Source organism: Heliangelus exortis, chromosome 1, assembly GCF_036169615.1.
Source record: "Heliangelus exortis chromosome 1, bHelExo1.hap1, whole genome shotgun sequence".
NCBI lineage: Eukaryota > Metazoa > Chordata > Aves > Apodiformes > Trochilidae > Heliangelus > Heliangelus exortis.
In genome coordinates, this window is record NC_092422.1 from 155633724 (window position 1) to 155657692 (window position 23969).

At 41.3% G+C, this 23969-nt stretch overlaps 1 protein-coding gene across 1 annotated transcript; it reads right to left on the reverse strand.

Annotated features, from left to right (window-relative positions):
* Positions 1 to 4409: 4409 nt before the first annotated feature.
* Positions 4410 to 23432, reverse strand: TM7SF3 (transmembrane 7 superfamily member 3). Its single transcript, XM_071733196.1, has 12 exons — positions 23275 to 23432; positions 16496 to 16650; positions 14647 to 14797; positions 14109 to 14229; positions 13100 to 13271; positions 11866 to 12043; positions 10455 to 10541; positions 9938 to 10018; positions 9092 to 9244; positions 7676 to 7773; positions 7129 to 7291; positions 4410 to 6634 (listed from the first exon to the last, which is right to left on the reverse strand). Exons 1-12 carry the CDS (start codon positions 23342 to 23344, stop codon positions 6372 to 6374), a joined length of 1692 nt encoding a protein of 563 aa, XP_071589297.1. The 5' UTR covers positions 23345 to 23432; the 3' UTR covers positions 4410 to 6371.
* Positions 23433 to 23969: the final 537 nt, after the last annotated feature.

Consider the following 23969-nt stretch of genomic DNA (forward strand, 5'->3'; position numbering starts at 1 on the left):
ACAAAGCTGTGTCTGGTATTTCATTCATGTACCTGGTACAGGTGTAGGGCACATTCAGTCTCACCTTTTGCCCATCCCACTTCTCAGTTGTGATGCAGCTGAATTTCATACTGATGTCAGCACAGTGAGCTAATTTAAACACAACTGTTTAGTTTCTACATATTAAAGTGTTCTGCAAAATGAAACAGGTTCTATTTCAACATCCATATGAGAAAAATGTACTGATGTTCCTACTGCCTGCAACAACTTCCTTTCCCCAAATGTCATTATTTCCCAAGTTCAGAAAATCTTCACACTACAGCTAAAAGAAAACCTGAAACAGCTGCTCAACATGGAGGAAAATGTTTCAAAACTCCAGTCTTGGAAGAAGTACATGCTGCTAACACTCCCCAGACAGAGGCTCGGGGACAGTGGCACAAGGGAAACAAAACCTCTTAACTACAGTCCCTTTGTATTGCCCTGGTGTGATTTTTTACCTTTTAAGAATGGCAGGATGAATAATTTCCTTACAATGTTCTCACCATTAAAAATACCTTAAGGAGTACATTTAAGGATGGCTTTTCTGGCAGTGAAAAACAATTATACACACTTTTGAAAACTGAGTTGTTGGAAGCTCAAACACTACATACAACACACTAAGGGACTGAGGATGATCAGCATTCTGGGTTTTCCAGTACTATGTGCAGGAACACACTACACAATTTTTTTAATTAATCTGCATATGCAACTTATTAAATTACTGGCTAGGCATACAGCAGCTGCCTCCTACAACATACTCCATCTGTGCTTTTTTGCTTCCTGCATGACTTTTTTTTCTCCAGAGCATTCAGGATTAGAAATAAAATTAATGCAGCTCATTCTGAGTACATTAGATAATATGTTGTTACACCAGAAGGCAGTAAGGATAATGTGGAAAAATGGAAAAATTGCAAAAGGTTTTTTTTTTTTGATAAGGCAGACTTGTGAAAAAAACAGTTCTGAATCAGGCAGGTAAGTTGTACACAACCATTTTTTCCTCCCACTCACCCTTCAAATGAACTATTTTACTGCTATTTTTTGAAGTTCTCTTTCCTCAGTGTGCATGACTGTGTAACACCTTGCATCATCCAGCAGAAAACACCTGTCTGCCTGTAGCTGTATAGATAAAAGACAGATCCTGATATCAATAATAATAGAAAAAATTATAATAATGAGCATCTGCTTGAACAAAAATGCTTTCGAACTGTTCCCAAGAAAACTGAAACATCAAAGCCTAATAATCAAAGATGTGGGAGAAGACAACCTAACTAGATGGGTATTGACAAAATTCCAGGTAATAAGCAGGGATGTACCAGTATGTGTCAGCCCCTGAATGAGAATACATTGACATAATGCTTACAATACACACCTGTAGGATATTTACTTACCAGAAGCTCAGTGCTTCCTAATCTGACTATTCACTGGCTAAAAAGACCAGAAACTAAATAAAGCCCACCACATATACCACTGTGAAAATCACATGCAAACCTACAGCATGTTGCTGCCAGTTTTAGGAAAAGAGATGAGAAGGTTAAAGGCTTACTGAAAAAAGCACATTTTTAAAACTGGGTATATTTGTTTCTCAGAAAGGGCTTTCTGTTCTTCAGAAGTGCTTTCAGATAAGGGAGAGCTCTATGCAAGGACATAAGAAAAGCTAGAGAGACTCTCTTGGGGTGAGAGGTTTCAGTGAAAACTTACAGAAGGAAGGCTTTGGGAAAGGCCATTTTTTCATGCTTTGGGATGGCATAAAAAACAGAATACAGGGTTAGGATCAGGAGTGTGCTAACCAAATCCCCTAGAAATTAAAGGGAGAGTTAAAAAAAATACATCAGGACATTCGTAAGGAGATCTGATCATGGAAGTAAACATTTTCTTTGCAAGCATCTACCCAGGAACTCCAGAGCTAACAAGCTCACGTAAGAGCAGTAATTGGGAACAGATCTCGCACTGGACTTGACAGAGACCAGAACAGAAACAAACTGCTCCATTTCTCCCTCTGCAATACACAGCACTCTTATTAAGCACGCAAAATAAAATCCACTCTCTCCCTCATGCAAACCCAGTGCCACCAGAGGTCACTGCAGTTGGCCAAGCTTCGTGAGTAGGCCCTGCTAGGAGTAGGAGGAGTAACACGTACCTCTCGGCCAAGCTCATCCTTAGCCTCTAATTAAAAATAAATGCACCCTCCTGAAGAGTTACTGATGTCTGTGCCATGTCACAACAGAATTTTGGTCCTCGAGCAGTTTTTAACTAAGTGCTGCTTTACCCTCTGTCTCAGTATCCGGTTGCTTGAGACAGTTTCATACCATTTTGAGAAGGCCAAAGTGCCACAGAAACAGGAAAACATAAACAGTCTAAAAGGAAGCCACCAAACAAGCCAGGACATATTAAAATATCTGACAGCAATACCAGAAAGAGGTCAGATGATTAATGTATTTCATAGCACTGAGTTTTTGTTTCAGGCTGGCACTCCACAACATTCACATTCTGTGCAGGTTTCTCAAAGCCAGGCTCACAGCCATGAATGGCAAAGCATTGAACAAAACTAAAATTTTCTTGGAAGACTCTTTCATAGGTTTTAGGTAATACCCACCAGCTGAGCCCCCAAAAAGGTTCTGAGTGCTTTATAACCCAATGTACATGACATATTTCTACCAACCTGCTGAGAAGATCCAAGAACAATTATTAATACCTTTTCTTATCAAGCACTCGTAGCATGGACTATCAGATTGCCACATTCTCCCCCAACCAGGGGGAAAAGCCACTTGCATAGGAGACCTAACTGCAGAGACAAACACATATTTTTGGGGTGCTTCAATAATTTCCCAAAGCCTGCTCCCAAATCAAATCAAAAAGCTTAGGGCAGGGAAGATTCTCTTCCTCCCCTCCAAATTATACCTCCAGGAAGGTTTGCTCTTGCTTCCAGCCATGCTTTCTGGACATCTGGGGAAGCAGGAAGGCAAGCTGCCTTACATGTTACACTCCACAATGTGGTGGAATCAGACTGGGTTTCTCTTTTTAAGATGAGGAAGGAGACACTAGAAAAAAATAAGATCTGGAAGTGAGGGGAGGAATAAGACAGTTTCTTCAGCAGATCTGAAATAGAACTGGAACACAATGCAGGCTGAGGAAACCTCTACAAGCAGCTAAGAAAAATATCACAATGTGATCATTGCAGCATTTTACAGTGCAGTAAAGACCGCATAAAAAACAATGAAAGAAGTGCATCATGGCAGTGTACTTCCTAACAGCAGCAGGAAGCAGATAACAATCATAGCCCAGAAAGCTTCAGCTTACATGAAGTTCCAAAACGGATTTTACAGGGGAACCACTACCCAGAGGAACATAGTTTAGATTTAGACAGGGTTTGTTAAGCCTGGAGAAGCTTTAGCAGAGACCTTACTATGATGTTTCTTTCAGTTCTTAAAGAGGGGCTACAAAGAAGACGGAGACTCCCTATTTGCAAGGACTCAATGGACAAGACAAGGGGCAATGGGCACAAGCTACTCCTGGAGAGATTCCGGTTGCATGTTAAGAGGAAAATTTTTTGCTATGACAGTCAGACATTGGAATGGTGTCCGAGGGGAAGTGGTGGATTCCCCTTCTTTGGAAATTTTAAGTCTCATCTCGACAGGGTGCCAAGACATCTCACATAAACAGTAACATGAAAACAGTTGGACCAGATAATCCTTGAGGCCCCTACCAACCTGACATTCTATGATTCATAGCATTATTTTAAGCCAGCACAACTGCAAGGCAGTGCAGCTAAATGCAGCAAGACAATAAATGCTTCCAATTTGAGTCTGCAGTTAAAACAGAAGCATAGCAGGGTAGGATCCAGTTTTCCTTTTGCAACTGCCTCAGAAGGTACACAAAAAAGCACTGGAAATTACCCCTTCAGCACCTCCATGGGTCAGTTAGTGTATTCTGATTATCATCACTATTGCTCTCTATGGCTTGCAGAATAATGGAAGAAATTTCCCTACTATGTCTCAGGTGTATTAAAGACAAAGTCTCCAAATCAGGATCTCAGAAAGAGTCCAAATCCCAGCTCTGCCACAGAATCCTACATGATCTTTCAGACCAGTTTTCAGTCAAGAAGCAGATGACAACCATTTCTTTGTTCTCTAGAATCTCACCTCTTGAAGCCATGCAGCACCTCTTCCAGACCATGCACTTTCCTCATTGGCTTCATTCCTACCCACACGCTCAGTCTCTGGGTGCCACAGCAACTACAGTAAATCCTTACAAAATGAGTCAGCTAAGCTCTGCCCCCTACCCCATCCCTCCAGACTAAGAAATTTTTCAAAATAAATTATCTCCACAATACCAAAGGCAGAAGCTAAGTTGTAAAAGCATCACAGAATTCAGAGACCTCTGTAGTTCCAATATTCTTTCAAAAGACATCTTTATTTTAAAAGATATAGAAAATTAGAGTTAAACTTGTTTTTTTCCACAATGTTAATCACAGCAGTTATAAAAATCAAAGTAAACATGTTTAAGAGCATTTATATACCAAATAATTGTTTGCTGTTTGCCACTGAATATGGCAAAGCCATGCTTAGTATCAGTGCAGCAAGTCTGCCAGACATCAGGGAAACAGCTTTTTGTTTAGCCTCATGGGCCACAAACCACCACAGTGAAACAAAACCCAAACTGCAAGATTTCAGCTCTGCTCTGCTGTTTGAAGATGTTTCAGCTCCAAGCAATCATGGGATTTCTCTCTAAATATCAGATCAGCTCAATGACCTCAGATACTATGTCACTAGGCTTTCACTCATTAAAGAGAAATGGATAGTAAGTAAAATAATTTTCAAGTCATTGATTCCTTTCTATTGCCAGGGTGTTTTAACTTCCAACTAAGTAGTCAGTTGAAGTTCTTTTGCAAGTTTCCTTAACCAAGAGTAGATTCTTACACTGAGAATTAAAGTGGTGGTCAAGAACATAAGTTTCCACCACTAGGGTATTCACTCATGGTGGTTCCATTCAGGTAGCAGAACAGCAATTTTCCTTCAGACAGGAAGGACTATGTACTTTGCTGCCTACACTTAAAGATAAGAAGGAAGAGGCACGATAACCCATTATCAAGATGCAGGACACAGGACTTCAGTAATTCTTTAATGCATGGCAGGTCACCATGTAAACACTGAACTTGGAGACCAGCATTGGGCATGGGGGACAAGGGCAGGTAAAACCAAGGACAGCCACAAGATTTGCTTGTGCATTTATGTGAGCCAAGCCCACAATGCTCCAGTTTAGACTTGGAAAATGGCTGGTTTGTTTTTAAGGAATCGCATGAAGTCACCACATGAGATCACAGCTCACTGAACACAGCAGTGGTCCCTTATCTGTTTTAATACATTCTTCTTTGGGTAGATGCAATCCAAATTGGCAAGGAACACATTCAGTCAGCAAGGTTCCTGGTTAGTATTTTACCAGCTGGATGCTGTTTTCAGCCCTTAAAAGGCAAAATTGAAAGATACATTGATTAAAAATAGTGTTTCAACCAATTCCAGGCAAAAAGCTGCTGTTGGCTACAAAGAGCTTATTTAGTTTTCTTTTACGACAGCACCATCAAAAGAGAGGATTATACTAGAGCAGAAACAAGACACAAGCTGTTCAGAAAGCAAGCAAGGAGACAAACCTCTTGTGTTCTCTTAGCAGTCATCTCTGCACAGAGACCAGATGACCAGGTTGCTACAGAACCAGCTGCAAGTGGAAATTCTTCTTGACTCAGATCAGGTCCACTTCCTGAGCCCCAGTGTGCACACTTAAAACAGTTAATTCAGTGCAGTTTAAATTCCAGTCACTTACTTAGTTTAGCTTACAAGATTCAGCAATACTTCTCGGAAATAATTGTGTCTGCAGCCACACATTTTGTACCTATATTAGAAGGGGATACTTCAGTTCCTGCTTCTGTGTATGGTCCTTCTCTCTCCTTCCTCACAATTTGACAGAATGCTCACCTTCAGGGGTGAGTCAGGCAATATTTCAGCAATGGTTTCCATACTGCGAGAGAAGAACCAGCATTGTACAGGTTGCTTTCCAAAGGCTGTTTTATACTTCACGTAGCTAAACATCAAACTAGATCATCACAAGATAAATACCTGTACTTGACTGCTGGTACAAGATTCTGCAGCTAGACATACACCTTACAGCAGGCTGGGGGGGCCAGTGAGGAAAGAGTCACCAAATAGCATGTAGTGTACTGGACAGATAACTTCTCTCCCAGGTGGGGCAAATATGATCCTCTTATTAAGCAGGACAAGTTAGCAGTGGTAAATCCTGCCCCATTGGCTGGTTTGCACCGTTCCTAGACTCTTCCTCTCTGTTCCCAACAGTTAGTTGTCAAGTTACAGAAGCAACGGAGTTCTTTCCCCAGCTGGCTGTTCTTTCTGAAAGAAGTCTTTTATATGCAGTAGCTTGCTATGGATCCTCTCTCTTAGGGGAGGGATATGATGACTGGGGTCTAAGACATTGGTGCTTCTGCGCTCTCTTTCCCGCTTCCAGACGAGATAGGGGTGAGGTGGGAAAGGGACTTCGCTTCTTTCTCGGCGGAGCTGCACGGTTACTCCACTGAGGGCCAGCATTGTCCACACTGACAGGGTAATGAAGTCTGAAAGAGAAAACAGATTCCTGTATCAAAGAAGAACATTTCTTCCCAAGCACAAACACTGAACAAATTTAGTGAAAGGAATGAATGACACACTGTCTCCAAATCCTCACTAGCCTAGAGCAAATTCATGAAAGGACAAGAACACACATGGATTTAAGATGAGTCTGTTCAGTCACCATATTAGGCCCAAGTGCCCACTCTTGCAAACTCATTAACAAGGTGGCAGTCCAAGCTTGAGAAACACCTTCCACAAGTGCCTTTGTCACCTCACACCTGCTCAAAGTTTGGTGCCTTCCAGTCTACTCGATATTTCTTTTGGAAGAGCAGAATTTATTGACTGGGTGTTAAATCTCACACAATAATTACTGTGTTCTCCTTCCTTCCTACTCTTAACACTCACTGTTCACAATGGAACCAAGGAGACAACAGTTTCTTCAAAAAAGCATCTCATACCTGTGCTTTAAAAAAAATGAAGTTTTAAGGGCAGTACTCACCATTTGTTTGAAAAGGCACATTGGTGTAAGCTCTGTTGAAGTAATCATTGAGGACTCTTCTGAGTAGGTCTAAGGAGATGTAAGCAAGACTTGTGTAGACATAGCAAGCAGTAGCTAGAATCACAGCATAAGAGCCTACTATTCCAGAGGCCAGTATGTTCAGCTAGAGGGGGAAGAAAAAAGAAACAACACAAAACCCCACACCATTAGGAGACTGATAAACACTGTTCCCCACCTTCTTAAGGCAGTATTTATATCAGTTCTTCTTACAAAAATTGGCTGCACACATTTGTAATCCAGACACACTTTCAAGACAACAGAAGTCAACTAAATGCAAGTGTTAGTGGATGATATGTTCAACATTGGAAAGAGACATTCCTTTGCTCAAGTACCATTTAGCACAAGGAGTCCCTCTATCTAGTACTGTGCTGGGCTTCATGAAGCTGTGCTAAGCCTTCTACACACCTCCCACAGGATTACATTTTTGCATTAAGAATCCCAATATCCCTTTGTCTCTCCCTCTGAAGTGACAGCACAGATTACTTACAATTCTTGGACAGCCAACAAAAAGCACTGGAACCATCAATGCTACAGAAGAAAAGGTAACCCAGAACACAACATCGTCACGGAACACCCTGTAGTCTCCTACAAAGACACCATATTCCACACAATTTATTAGTTAGTAAAACATTTGCTTTTTGTCAAATGGCTGGGGGTGAGCTTTTTCCCCTCAAAAGATTCTGTACACTCAAATTCTTGGAGTACAGTATTGAAAAATTTAGCTTTTGAGCTCGAATGCTGATTGTTTAAGATGCATTGCAACAGACTTACTCAAAACTAGAACAGAAAAAAGGCTGCCCCAGTTGAGTACAGGTCTTGTACTCTAAGATGGGACAGCTGATCTTTGCCATGAAACAAAGATTTTTTTTTTTAATGAGATATATGTTGCTTGTCAAATAAGAATGAAAAGTACTGGAATACTTCTGTCCAATAAGAAACTATTTTGTTGCCTATATAGACAAATTCATTATCTATAAGCATGTATCATGTGCATGTGCAGCCATCACAACACCACAAGGCAACAGTCTTCTGGCTTTAGGAAGAGTGATTAGGTCACACAAACACTGCATTGGTCCTCCTGCTGTCTAAGGCCTGTGACTAAAAGAGAGGGGATAAGCTGACACCCAGCTGAGTCACTGTTTTACTTACTAAAGAGCAACTGGAGACTGCATGGATTATCAAAGGATTGTGCCTTAAGTCAAACACAGATGACTGGAGAAAAAAACCTGCCCCATCAAGAGATCTTAAGCAGAAGAGTTTCAAGACTTAAAATTTCAATAGAGAAAGCACCATGGCTGACTCTGATGTCCCAGAGGAATTCCAGCTCAGCAGCCTTGCTTGCTTTTAAGCAAGTTACTTATTGTTTCTCTTAAAGTAATTCTAAAGACACTGACAATGTCAGTCCATATGCAAATGTTTGACTTTTAACAGCACAGTGTTCCCAGAACTTTGCACTGTAGTATGATATAAGGTAGCAGCAAGAGCTCCCCTCTCCCCGTAATCCATGATGTCTTTATGCCTGAAGCCTTTTGAGTTAGACTGCAAGTTTTCTACTGGGACTCATTCTGAATAGAGAACAAAAGAGACAGCAATTGCTTGCCTGGAGGAGAGCTGGTGTCACAGACTGCTGAGCTGGCTTAGGTAGGAAGAGCCTCTGCAAGTTCTCTGCAGAATAAGTAATTTCCTTTTCCCACCAATGCAGATTCCCTAAGTAGTTTTAATTACAGCATACCTAAAAGAAAGCTACAGGTACATCTCTATTCCTCCCAACACTGGAAAGAGAAGGTTAAATATAACAACAAGATACTGCCATTCATCTTAGAGCCTCGCATTGTCCCTGTAATACAGCAGGAACACATCACTCAAGAGCCAGCATTCTGCAGAAAAGTATTCTAGTGCATACCTAGGGGAGTAAAGAAGATGGTTGATGAGAAGAGAAATCCCAGCACAAGCCCAATAATAAACATGCAGAGTATGACAGAGCCAAATCTCCACCAGCTTGCAACCAGGAGAAGCCCTCCAGTAATTCCAGCTACTGCTGTCAAAGTAAGACGCACTGAAAAAGAAAACAGGAAATTCCATTAGTTAGTGCAATAATATGCTTGGCAGCTTTACTTATGTGCTTGATTTTGTTATGCAATGAAAGATTTCTGAAAAAAAAGCCAAGAGTATCAGAATTTGCGTGGTGCATTTCTCAGACTCTGGTCTGCAACTGAGGGTGTGCTACCACCAGCAGGGTAGGACTCAAATGGAAGTCTTGCTAGTAGGTACATTAGTACCTTGGGTTCCCAGGGCAGTTATGGTTGCAACAGCTGATGCACATGTATCAAAAAAGTAACTAATTCTTCCTAGTCTAGTAAACAGAATGCAGACCTTCCACTCTTGCCATTTTACAGATGAAATTTGCATTTGATCTGAAACTGAAGTCCACCAATCATCAAAGAACTTGAAAGGAAGTATGTTGCAAATTTCCAGAATTTCTAAGAACTTGTGTCTTCCTTTGATGGATACTAAAATTTGTCTTTTAGAGTTGCAGCTATTAATTCTGCAACATTATTTGATGTTGGAAGCAACAGTTACTCATTTGCATATTCAGCTATCATGGCAATCAGAGCTCTGTTCAAGTAGCCGGTTAGAATCCCCTTCTAGACTTAAGGCTGACTAATAACAAGCACAAGGGAGATTTTACCCAAGGGATTCCTGACAACACACTGGGAAGAGCATTGGGTTTCCTGACACATTTACTCACCATCATAACCAAGGACAGTTACTCTAGTAATAAATACAAAGAAGAAGAATCCTGTGACTATGAAGCCCATGAAGAATAAGTCTAGAGAAGAAAGGAAAAAGATTTAGTATTCTGTCATATCATTACACACCAAGCCCACTTCAGCATATATTCAGGCACCTCCATGGTACAACAGGGAAGGAACATTGTCAGCTCACTGGCTGAGAAGCACAAGAGGAAAGCCTGACCATATTTCATTCTGGAAAGGGGTGTCCTCAACTACTTGAGTCAGAAAATTATATACTTGTGTCTATATTGCCCAGCATGCACCTTAGTTCTATGAGGGTTCTTTGCACACCAAAAACATCTTGATCTATGCTTTAAAGCTCTGATCCTGTATAAGAAGGGGACCTAAGTGGTACCTAATCACTACCAGGTGAATCTTAGTAATTATGCCATTTTTCTAAGTTACAGCAAATTATACCTATGACATTCCTACTATGCTTATGAGAAAGAAAAAACTCAAAATGTGGAGTACCTGTTTTCCAGAATCTGTGCCCAAAAAAGCAAGTGAAAAGACCAAGAACTGCAAGAGTAGTGAAGAATACTTTGGTAGACAGTTTACCTACAAGAACAAACAAAGGGTTACTAGAACATTCCACCTAGGAGTCCCAACAATGAGATTAAGGTCAGGTTGCTGTCCTTCATTCTACTGACAGCTGCCACTCCTTCAGACACACAACATGAGATCTGCAATGTCTGAACTAAAAGTTATCTTGATAAGATCTCCAACAGAACATTGAAGTAGTTCCAGACTGATTAAGAAATCAAGAGCTTCCTCCTTATTCAAGAGGCTGAAGTTTCTCCAACAGTTAGTTAAGTAGCTGTAATTTGCTATTGATACAGCTTTATCTGAAAATTCTCTGTTCAGCTTTAAAAAAGATGTGTCCAATAGCCTATAAAAATCAGTGCTACTTTATTAGCAACCCAGATAGCAGCTATAGTCTTTATTACTGCAGCCTTCACCACAGGCTCCCTTTAATATAATTTCCATGCAACAGAAAGGACCATCAACATCTCGGCAAGGTTCACTACTGCCTTCCAGGCAAAATTCTTACTGGCATTTAAGATATTTGAAACAAGTAAACCATGTTTTCCTAGTTCTCTGAACTATCAATATAGCCTAGATAATTTGCCTCATGTCATCATAAGACAACACCAAGTTTGGCAACAGTTACTTGTGTAACAGTATAGGATAAGAAAATAATCATGAGAAGAAACCTTATCTATGAGCCAAGTTCTACGCAGTATTCTTGTCCCTTTTGCAATCATAATGGGAGTGGCAGCTTTGCCCTTTTTCTTCTCACATTCTGTCATTATATAACTTCATACAAAGCAGCATGACTTTGCAGTTATTTCACTATTGCTGGAGTTATCTTTCTGCTTATTTTAGGTGACTATCTCCTTGTAGGCTGCCAATTCCAGCACAGTTGGAAAAAAAATCAGGCTGGACCCTAATTTAATTTATATTTTATTAGCTTAAATTTCATACAAGGCATCTATAACCTACAAGTGATTTAAGAGTATGTATCCAATTCAAATGATAAGAGCTAAAGTAGCATTACAGAGCTCAAAGTTATATATTTGCAAGCCACATATTAAACCTCTTAAGTTAAACTTTCAACTGTTACCAGTTCTCAGTCTTGTTTCATCATTCTAGAATTTCTCCCCAATCAAAAAGTAGATGCCAACATAAAGTAACAAAATATATCCAATGTACAACTAAGAGCTCCTACACAAATTTTAAAATAACAAACATACAACAAGCAAACAAACAGATAAACAACCCCAAAAAGAGAGAAAAAACCCAAGCATTTCAGAAGTACATTTCAGCATGCTGGAACACAAGCTTGAGATGAGTTAGCATGGACATACAAGTCCCAACTTACTGAGAGAAGAGCAGTTATCCACTAGGTCAGCAAAGCTGCAAGCATATGTATGCACAGGTACGTATGCAGCAGAAGTGTTCCAAAGGGGATCCCACACTATGACATTGTAGATTACACCTTGCCCAGGAAGTGAGGAAAAGTAGACATTGGTCTTGTCATCAGCTGTCAATGTAAGCATCTGAAACAGTAAAAGGTATTTTTAATTGTAAGCAACTGCTTCTCACTGTTACTCATGGCACGCTGATGTGTCCATATCAGCTAAGGCAATACTCAGCAGCTCAAGGAAGATGATCAGCAAGACCTCTCTAATTCTGAACTCCCAATACTATCTAAAAAAGCATTAAAGGCTCACAGGACAGACTCCTCTTCCTCCAACATTACTATTTTTTCTGACAGGGAAGAAGATTCTCCCATTCATGTATTTTGCTCCTCCACACTTGAGGATGCAGCTCAGGTTGCCTGTTACTCTGCCAACACAGGTCTGGTCTTTAAAGCAGGCAAGGCTGCCATTCTACTCCTTAGCACAGTCAGGTGGGTCATTGCCACTAAGGTTCTCCCCCTCTGTCCCATCCAATGTCTTGCTGGGGGGGGGGGAGAGGTAAACATGCAGCAAGTGTTTGCTCCCACATCTCTTCATTCCACTCCAAGTGGCTCCCATTTGTAGTCTGGTTCAATTATATTCTACTCCTTCCTCTCTGCCTTGCTTTCCCTGCTCAGTCCTAGACATCTGAGGATGCCAGGCAGGCATTGTAGCAGACTATCTGTCTTCACCAGAAGTGGCTCTACTCCTGGACTTACAAGAACTCAGTGACAGTACTGCTGTAGGCAAGCTGACCTCAACATAACTGAAGGAGCAACTTGGCTAAAGGAGTATTCAGCAAGCAGATAGACACTGCAGTAAGAGCTTTCTTGAACAAGAAAAGGCTGCAAAGCATAGAAACACCTCACAGACCAGTCACCAACATCTTCCTAATGTCAAAGTTTACTGCAGGAACCCTAAATTCTGCCACATTTCAGGCTGTGCTAACTAGCCACTTCTATCTCAAGAGAGTGGTTGGCATTTTGTATGCATCATTCATTCACTGATTACTTCCTAGACAGAAATCCCAGATACAAGCAAAAAGCCTCAAACATCAGCAACTTGCTTATGTTACCACTAAAGGAAGATAATCACAGGAAAGGAGAAAATTAGTGCCACTGCTACATGGCTGATACACCAGAGCTTCAGACTTACTTTAATGCCATTAGCTTTGATACTTTGCACCTCAGACATCTTCTTTATGTGGCTCATGAGTACCATCTCAGAAAGATCATTCTCTGGTAAGAAGTACTGGTAGACATCATAGCGCAGTCGCCACCTGGAGTTCTCATCAGTCCCTGAATCACAGGATGGCGGGTTTGCTCCTCTACAATTAAAAAGAAATCAGCTACATGGCCAGCACAGCTCCCAGATTTTAACATTAATTTTCAAAATGTTTCTTGTCTGAACTAGCTGAACTGGCTTCTGCTCTTCAGAAGTCATCACCAACAACTAATTCAAAATTAGACTGTGAATATTTGTGAGCACAGTATTATGCAGAACCACCTGCAGTATGCAGAACCATGCAGGTAGTGCCTATGCTGCTACTTGCCTTTACAGTTACAAAGACTTCCTATGATTTGTCATAAGGAACCAGGAAAAGAATTCCAAGAAGTCACAACAACCAAAGATCACAATATCACTGTTTGTTTTTCCATGCATACTATAAATATATATATTTACATACACACATCTCTGAACATAGCTTCCTACTTTCTTTGCCTATAACCTGTGACACCAGGCACCATTCAGAAATAATGTCTTACAACTCCAAGTCCCAAAGTTAAAAGTTAAACAAAACTCTGTCATTACCAGTGCTTTAGTACCAGCAGAGGTACGAAGCTGGCTCTGACACATAGCAGCTCAAACAGACTAAGTCATTATGAGGAATTGGAAGATCCAGTACTGGCTGACTGCTTGCACAGCTGAAGTTGCATAACCTTTTCCACAAGAATCGGCTCTCAACTTTTAGATACATCTCTCTCTCTCATGTATTACCTCTCCCCCACCTCCTCCTCTTCATTTACTTCTCAGTTTGTTGCAGCCAACAAGATATCTGCCAGCAGCTGGGTGCTCAGCCTTTCCAGCAGAATCTTGTTTTATGATCTTGACCAAATACAGGACAAAGAAGGTCTTGCTCAGTGCAGTGAAATTTTTCACACACCTGGTATAGCCCAAGTTTGCAGGGGCAAACTTGATGTGTGTATCTATCAATGTATAGTCTAGGTAAATATTTGGATCCACTTCCAAGTCAAATTCTAGATTGCAGCCTCCAGGAATAGGATCTAGAACACAGAAAAGGTAACTGTAGTAGTTTTGCTTCCTTCTTATACAACATGAAAAAAGTTTTAAAGACCTGCATCCTTGCAGACAGAATCTGTTTGCTGAGCACACAACATTTTCAGGTTCTAGCCCTGCAGACAATACAAGTGGTTTCACTGCAATATACAATAGGTTTTGTTACGTGTTCACAGCAGTCTTCTGCTCAAAGGCTGAAATCATGACAAGACCATACAGTACCATCCTATACACAATTTGCAATTCAGTAGTGATATGAAACTTTTTCAGCCTATTTTAAAAGAGTTTCTGGCATCTCCATCATAAGTTTGCACCACGTAAGAATATCAGTTCTGGAAAGCCAACACTTCATTTCACAGTTCACAGTTAGCTTGCTTTGCTGATTATTGGTAATAAGAACATACCTTTCTCCATGTAGGGAACAGAGATAGTTGTGCTAAGCACCTGGTTAGCATCCAGAGACTGAAGGTGCCATGTACATACACTCTGTAGAGGCCGAAGGATGGAAACCAATCCTTTGTCTACTCCAATTGCTGAGCCGTTCACAGATGGAATCTGGACAGAAACAAATTATATAAACAAGCAGTCCTTCTCGAGAGGTTTTCCACAACAGCTTGATGTATTGCACAAGTCACATTCCTGCACAAACCTACAGGGCACACATTTTAGCGCCAGTTGCCACAAATGAGGCATTCAGCCCTTAGCCAGATGGATAAAGCAAGAGCTGGAAAAAAGGGAGTAGCCTCCGACAACACACACTGCATAGTTCAAGCTCAAAACGCGCAATACTAACATTGAGACTACTAAAGAGTTAATAATCACAAGTAATCTGTAGAAAAATCTAGCTAGCTGAAAGTCTACTGATGCACAGTAACGGAATAATTAGTGAAGGTGTGAAAGGATTGGAATATCCCTCAGAAAAAGTTGCAAGATGGCACAAAGTGCAGAAGCACCTCACTATCTCCAGCAAGATGGAGATGACTATATGACAGCTTGCTTGGCACTTGCCATGCCAGGTAAGCCCTTGGGGCCAGGTCAGCTACTGATTCAATCCCCACCATCCCCATCCCCTTGGCCTTGAGGAAAGCTCAGGCAGTAATGGCAATGTCACACAACTGGAACAAACAGTTGACCTGCAGTCAGTCCTGTTTTTCAGCACAGAAAATGTGCTTTTGTCCATGAAGGCCAGTTATTTGAGACAACACTAAGAAAGCACTTTGGACCTGGCTGGCCTTAAGGTCTGGCTCAGATTCCTATTTTCTAGAGGCAGGCCAGCCCTGAAAGCTGCCTTTTATTATCATTTATACACTTGGCCTGGTAAGGCAATGAATGCAAAGAGAGCTGGAACTGACAGCAAGAAAATTCTACCACTGGTAATCAAAGACTGAAACAGGCATAACAACACCTTAGCCCCGTGATCTTTGCTATTTCACCAGTACATAGACAACTGAGCTGAGCGACTTGTGTTACAGGTTATTCACCTCTTAAGCTGCTCAAGATAATCCTTGGCACTCAGTATATTCCCATTTGACAAATACTGATAGGGAGAAGGAAACTGGATGGCATCTGTCAGAACTCTGTCTACTACTCTCACTGTCTACATTCTACTTGAATACCACTAACATCACCAAGAAAACAGCAGTGGTTTAGATTGCAGCCCATTAATGATGAGACAAACTGAGGCTAATATATAGCAGCAGTAATGCTTATATTGCCAGCTAGAAGTAGCAGCCTTCACTGGCATACTGTGGAGGAATTTCTCTGTATGCCACCACAGGAGAATTAAATTCAGGACAAGCAGCTGAGGGAATACCACATCACACCTGTAGTAACTAGATCTAAGCCACATAAACAGCAGTCAACTAAACATCCCACATTATTGTGTTCCCAAAGTTATAACGTGTAGTGTATAGTGATGTGGAAAATACTTATAATGACTCTGCTTTTAATTTGACAAGCTGATGCATAGGAGTCAGCAGTCACATGTCAAAAGCACAAGAACAAAGAACCTTGAAACATTTTCAAGGCCTCTCTGAAATTTCTTTAGTATTCAGGCCTACAAAATAGAAGATATGACATATAAACATGAGAAAGACATTATTATTTCAGCTTCTGAAATCTTAAGAGCCATGCAGGTAAGATATTAATATATATTTATATAGCTTCAGTTCTATATTCCTACATGTACCACAGCCAAGTCCTTTGCTGAAAAAGAAATAGCACTTAAAAACAGAAGTGACACTCTTACCATACCTTATTAAAAGATATCATCACATCACTTTGCTGAGCATGTACTTGAAAAATAACAACAGTCACATTGTTCGCAATGTTCCTGATTACAGCTTCCACTGAATTGGTTTGGTTGAGGAGCACATTTCTGAATTTTCCCAAGGAGAGCTCAAGCAGACCTGCATTACAAAAAAAAAAAAAAAAAAAAAAAAAAAATCACCAAACAGACTTTGTTGAAAGGGAATTACCAAGGGAAGCCCAGAAGTTTCCTAGTAGCCCAGTATCTGGAACACAGCAAGACATTGGTTTATGCCACTTTCACCCTGTAAGCTGTATTAAATTTTCAAAAACTACTGCACACAGAGCCATACTTAGGAGAACAAATGCAGCTAGAGAACCCACCACACAGCCTGGAGTGCACCTAAGCACATGGGGCAGAACTTCCTGCCAGGAACTCAGTATTTGATTCAGGATTTGATACCACTAAGTTTATCAGCAACAGATCACAGCAGTGCAGGCAACAAGTAGCATTCAGTACAGCGAATAAGAGACAATTCTAATGACTAATTGCTCTTAGGTAAATACAGGAGAATAATCATGTATTAGCCAGCCAATTTGCACTATACCTGGTAAGACTTCCTGAGTAAATTCCCAGACCATGGGAGTTGGAGTTAACTTCCATAACAGAGTCAAACCAATAGTTTACATATGTATATTTATTTTCATTTGCTTCACATGTCTTTTGCTCCCACACTATTCTTAATTATTAGGACCCTTACTTCTCTGTCTAAAAATCTGATTAATTTTTCCATGATAAGCAAAATCATTTCTTCTTACAGTGAGCATAATCCCACAATCCACTGTCATTTTAATTTAAACAAAACCACATGACCCAGGATCTAAGATTCTTTGGGTTGTGATTCAAGTCCTGCAAGAAACCTTGATTTCTCCTTGTGCTGAGCTCTTGAGAGACTAGGGATGTAAAGGGAGGAAAGAAAAGCAGCTATACAGAAGCCACCAGATCTCTTTTGTTGGTGATAAGCAGGCAGACTAGACATTGAAGAGCATGCACAATACTTTTCAGTTGTCTGTTGTTTTTTCCTACCCCCTTGAATGCCCCTGCATGCACACACAGTAGCCCAGACAATCTGAAATTTATTATGTCTAAACACATACACAACATTTCCTCAACAAAGTTGCCTCCTCTTGTGTAGAGGGCTGATAAACCACCAAGTACTTCAAGTACTGCCAAGTGCTTCTGCACAGAGTAATCAACAGCACCAGCCCATATACACTGTTGATAATGACTTAGCTGGTCTCCCATCCAAAGAGAGGAAAGGATAGTCTTCTCACCCAAAACTCTGTACTGAGTACTCAGTACTCCTTTCCTCTCCTGTACTCCTCCAGTACTCCTCTTCACTCTCTCCTGCCCAACACTGACGTATTTGATCAGATTCTTCACCTTTTGATTATATAAAAAGAGGTGAACCCCTACCCTCATCTCACAGTAGAAGAAAGGTAGGAAAAGCCTAATAATACATATCATCTCACTAACTTCAGCTCTTACGTGCTCATGCCCAAAATTTGATTCTGCATCACCAATAAAACCAGGGCTGAAATATGGGCGTCATAAAACATCTAGAAAGGAAAAAAATAAAAAGGATTCTCCACTTTTCTGTCCCATCATTGGAGCTGTTGGAGAGAGTCCAGAGAAGGGCCGCAAAGATGATCAGAAGGCTGCAGCACCTCTGCTTTGAAGAATGGCTGAGAGAGTTGGAGCTGGAATCTCTCCTGCTTCAGGGAAAAAAGGAAAGCTGGGGAGGGACTTTTTATGAGGACAAGGGGTAATGGCTTTAAACTAGAAGAGGGCATGTTTAGGATAGATACTAGGAAGAAATTCTTCACTATGAGGGCACTGAGATACTGAAACAGACTGCCCAGAGGTTGTGGATGTCCCATCCCTGGAACTGTTCAAGGCCAGGCTGGATGTAGCTTTGTGCAACCTGGTCTAGTAGAAGGTGTCCTTGTCCATGCAAGAGGGTTGAAACTAGTTGGATCTTTAAGGTCCCTTCCAACACAAACCATTCTGTGCTTCCATGATCTATTCTAAGTTTTCAAACAGTAATTAACATAAAACTAGAGCTAAAAAATTAAACAAAACAAAAAATTTAAAAAGAGCTTTGAGTAGTCTTCTGTTTACAATCAGAGTCCCTGGAGCAGCATTCAGCAGAGTCCCTGCACCCTGGAGCAGGTCCCTCCTCTTCACAAGACCCCTTTCCTCCTTAGGTCTTCAGTTCTACCAGAAATAGAACTAGCAGTCTGAATGCTAAAGAAAAGCATTTAAAAAGCACAGACTATACATCAATGCATTCAGAAATTTTGAGCAAAAGCTCTGAATGCAGCAAAAATATTTTTACTTTATCTTGAAGAACTTCAGCACAGTTTCCTGAACCACAAGATGAAAATACTTGGTTTGTATGATGATTTCATTTTTTTTTCTGAAAAGAACATCTACATTCTCTCTATGCTCTACATCAAAGGCCAGGGCAAGCGGGGACATGGCTCTGTCTTGTTTCTCACTTCCACTCTATACTTATAGCCAGAAGCCTCTGCATAAATAAGAACAGACTCATCAGCAAGACATACAGTCACTACTTCAACATGATCATGAGACTCTAAATGTCAGCGGCACTCTTGCAAGTTTAATTAATGTGGTAAATTAAGACGTAGTGTTCTATATTGCTTTACTGTTTGCATAACTGCTCCTAAAACAGTGCATGTGACACACATTTTAAACTAAAGTCTGCTCAGAAGAGCAGGGGGAAGAACAAGAAAAGCTACACCCATCAGACAAGTATTTTTCAGCTTGTTCACAGGCTTTATGAACCATACTTCTAGCGAGGCTTGAAATATATCTCAGAGAAAAGTTCTTAAACACTGCAGAGTGCAGAACTTTCTAAGAAATTTGACAGAATAGAAATTGCTACATGGCCAGAGACTACAGCATCTTTCCAGTTTTCTCTTTTTCTGTCATGAAAAAAAGCTATTGGTGGTGCTCTGAGGCAGAAACAGAGCACAGAGAGCAAGGTAAATCAACCAACTCGCAACTCATAGGCCTACTGCTGAAACTCTCATACAAGCCTCAGACTACCTGAGACACAGAGTTCAGTATTGTCAGAGATCTATGAAAGACAGAAACAACAAACCTCAGTGAACACAAAGTACTGGCCACAGCACTCAAGCTTCTTTGGGCAAGCTCTGTCTCACTGAAGCAAGCACACTGACCAGGACTGCAGCAGCTCATGCAGCAAAGCTACCACACAAGTTCAGTAGCTGACCCTGCAAGTCAGCCAGGAACACAATCCAGGCATCTCAGTTTTTTCTAATAGCTTCAAATAGTGAAGATCTGAAAACGCTAAGAGAGCAGGCTATCCCAGCTCTTTCTCATCTTGGAGGGAGAAGTATGATGGTAACTGCATGCCAGAGTAGGTCTGGGTTAGACATCAGAGAGGGACCGTGGCTATTAGAGAGATTATTAGCTGAAAGTGTACTTAAAGAAGTCAGGATTATTGGAACTGAGCAAGAGCAGACTAAAGCTGGACTACTGAGCAAGTATTACTTGTCATACTAGTACCAATACTGGAACAGAAAATGAGAAGGGAAAAGTAAAGATAGCAAAAGAACCAAACCTCTCAGGGCTTTTGTGAGACCAAAAATCATTATTCCTAGCTCTAAGAAATGAAGCAGTCAACTATAGAGGGGCCCAGCATTTATTATCCCTTCTCTGTGATGTGCAATTTCCCCAACGAGCAATACCCAGCCTGAACCCTTTCCATTCTGCTGATTCAGTGCCAGACTCTCAGTTTATTCGATGCTTTAAGTAAACCACACTTTCAGTTCCAACAGTCAAGTACCATTCCCTATCCCAAATAAATGGTCAACCATAAAATGTTAACACCTAGATGGCATCTAGCAGTCCAATTTCCACTAACAGACATAACTGAAGCCATTGCTACCCATACAGGAACAGTCTTTACCAAAAAAGCCTTGCTCAAACAGTATGCTTGCCTCAAAAAGGTTCTCCACAGTCAGAGTAAAATGCATTTTCTAATCCATGCCATTCAGCTTACAGTGGATATGCAGAATAATCTTATATATGCAGAATAATCTTATATAAGATATAGGAGGTAAGAAGAACCACCCAGTGGAAGGAGTATCTCAAGATGTAATCACTTGAAGACATTTAATTAAGATGCAATGCAAGCTCAGACTGAAAACTACTTTGAATAGGGAAAATATGAGCATGCAGTCATGTAACAGAATAAAGCCAGTAGCCACCTTATATCAGACCTGTAATGCCACACATACACAGATGCAGAATCCTGCTACATGATCTGTCTTCCCACACTGGGAAAACCCCAAATAAAGAGACCACTCACTCCAGCTCCAAAAGAAGAAAGATCCATGGGAGTTTCTAGTCTTTAACTGCCTGTGTACTCATGTTTGAAGCAGTTTGATGCTTAAAGCAGATAGGGCCACAGATTGTGGCTTGTCACAAACTGCAGCACGCCCATCCCAGAAAACTACTCTGTTCACCAAGTTATAGAAGTCATGAGGTCTTCTACAGCCTAAAAAGTGAAGGAGGTACCACCTCCCTCATATCTCACCTGTTTACAGTTTTACTAAATCATGCAAGAGGCTGACCTCAGTCACATCACTGGCACTGTTGATTAGATGCCACTTGCACTTCTGGGCAGTAAGCTTCAAGATATAAGTGACCAGCTGTCCAACACATTCAGACAGCTGAGTAGCTTTGGGTAAGCCTCTTATTTTAAAATGTTGTCTCTGCATAGACTAAACAGGTAGCAAAAAGCCAGTTCATCCTGATAAGCCCCCTTTATGAAAAGGGAACTGCTCAATCCTGATTACACTGTAAACTAGCTTTACTTTTTCCTATGCTAAACAATCTAATTTGGATACAGCAAACAAGACCATCTGCACTCCTGCTTCACAAAGGTGGAGCTCTGTGGGAGGCAACAAGCATTATATGTAAAACACTTGTGTCCAAATACTGAGTTTGAAGAGACACAGCCCATCAGAACGCCAGAGAAGTACCATAGGCCATTATGGACAGTTTTGATTTGTCAGCAATTTTAAAATGAAGTAAAATCTAGCATTAGTAGACAGCAAGGCCCATCTCTGCAAACTGGTGTGTCCGAGACTGAAACCACAAAACAATTGCAAATAAGTGAACCATTAAGCAAGTGTCCTCATTTAAATGAGCTAAGGACCAGTTAGACATTGGTACACAAAATACACAGCTTATTTGCTTTTCATGAGGAAAATACTTCCCTCCTCCACCCTCAGTTCTGTAAGAAAACATAGCAACGGGCTGCTTCAAGGCAAAGCAGTTAGCTTACTCCCATATTCATTCTGCTTTTTTACATATTGTAAAAAATTAGTCAACACATGACCCATTTTCACACAAGTCCATGAGACAAATTCCTTGTCAGCCTCTTTTAATTTAAATATTAAGATCTAAGAACTCTTAGCCTTCATTATCAGATTTGCTTGCCACCCATCAGGTGCCAAGTTTAAGCTTCTAAGGTCTGTAAGAACCAAGAGGACACTTGGCTCTTCTCCACTAATATCTTGGACATAAGACCTGGGGAAGTGAGGCAGAGGGGAGAAGTCTTCTACACTTGAGCCTGATTCCAAACACTGTCTTGCAGCCTTGCAAAGTATACTGAGGGTAAATTTCTCCTTTTTGTTAACTAAAAGCAACTTCAAAAATAAAGAAAAATAAAGAGGAGGGTTCCATGAGTCCTAACATAATGGACTCCTTGCTTAGCTCTGAAAGGAAACTTATTATTTTTTCCTTTATTTGAACAGGTAACAGGTTAAATAGGAAAAAAGGTAAGAAGCTATTAAATCTTCACAGCCTATACTCATTATACTACACTTATCTCTGGATGCCTATTTTAGTCACAAGCAGGAGTACGGGGGACTTATAAAAAAAAAACCCAAAAACAAAAAACAAACACACAGGCCAAATAAAGTCGGAATACATCAGCATGGCCAGTCATTTTAGGAACCAAACTCCATGGAACTAACCAAATTCTAAGGAATTTTGCCCATTTCCTTAATTTAACAGGGGCAGCAGTTTACAATGCAGAAGTAGCAGGATGCTAGGAACACATGACCACCTCTATGTGGCCCAAAAAAAAAAAAAAAACCTACCAAAAAACAAAACCCACAACCAACTGTTAACCTTGTCTTCTTTCTCACTTAAACTCATGGGTAGTGAATGCCACCTGGTTCCCTTGAAAGGGATCCAACTCTACACCAGACTCATTAGCTTGCACTGTATCCCTGCATCAGCACGATTAAAATCAGCCTGAATCCACCTAAGAGTTAAAATGATGGCGTTCAGAACAATTAAGCTGCTGAAAAAAAATGGGGGTGGGGAGAGGAGGGAGGAAAAGGTTCTCACATTGGAGATTAAAATTAACTATGAATATATAATTCTTTGTCAGCTCCACAAACTGGCTTTAATCTTCACTCTTGCTCAACCCTCGAGACAGCAGCCGGTCTCCCCGCCGCCTCCTGGAACACTCCCCAAAAGGCTCTGCAACCCCCTGCTCACGACAATCCCCTTCCCCTCCATCGTGCTAGCTATCGACCCGACTCAGACACCCCTTCCCCGGTACAAGCCGGGCTCCACCGGCCCTCTCAAACACCCTAATGGCGGCCGCGGCCCGCAGTCCACACACCCCCCCTCTCCCCCCTGGTGCCACACTCACCTGAGGCACCGCCATAGCGCAGGACCCCCAGGAGCCCCAAGAACATCAGGACGCAAAGAGACAACCGCATGACGCTGCAGAGGGAGCGGGAGATGAAGCTGAGAGGGGGCCGGGAAGGTTAGGAGGGGCTTGGGCCGGGCGGGTCTTGCGAGGCGGCGCAACACCCGCGAAGGCGGGCGCTGCGCCGCTTCACAAGACCCGCCCGGCCGAAGGGCGTCCGCACCGCCCCTCACCCACCCGCGGTAGGAGGCTGAGGTAACGGCTGCAACCGTCGCTTCCAGCGGCTTCTATCAAGGACAGGCTTGGGAAGGTTCCCAGCTGGTGGTGGGAAGGGTTGGATATTTTAGTTTTTAATGCAGCTTTTCCTTTGTTTCCACCTGAGAAACGACAGAGGGAAACGCTCGGGGGACTCAGAGGCTCGCTGTGTTACGGGCATCCCTGGTTGTGGAAGGTGAATCACGGGCACATGATGGGGAAGAAAAAAAAACAGAAAACAAATTAAAAGTTTTGTTTCTTTGTTTATTTTTTTTTGGGTTTTGTGTGTGTGTGGTTTCGATTTGTTATTTGGGCCTCATTTATGAATTCACATTGTAGCCTAGGCTCAAAATAGCTTTTTACACCGCTGTTTTTTTTCTTCAGTTCAATCCAGTTTCCGGTTAAAATGCCCAATTAAGATGTCAGTCTGGCATAAGAAG

Excerpts from the sequence above, each read along its gene's own strand:
- TM7SF3 (XM_071733196.1), bottom strand. The coding sequence starts at position 23,344 with ATGCGGTTGTCTCTTTGCGTCCTGATGTTCTTGGGGCTCCTGGGGGTC. Across the intron at positions 14,230-14,646 it reads TGTTCCCTACATGGAGAAAG|ATCCTATTCCTGGAGGCTGC; the intron begins GTATGTTCTTAT and ends TCTGTGTTCTAG. Across the intron at positions 7,292-7,675 it reads TTGTTGGCTGTCCAAGAATT|CTGAACATACTGGCCTCTGG; the intron begins GTAAGTAATCTG and ends TTCCCCCTCTAG.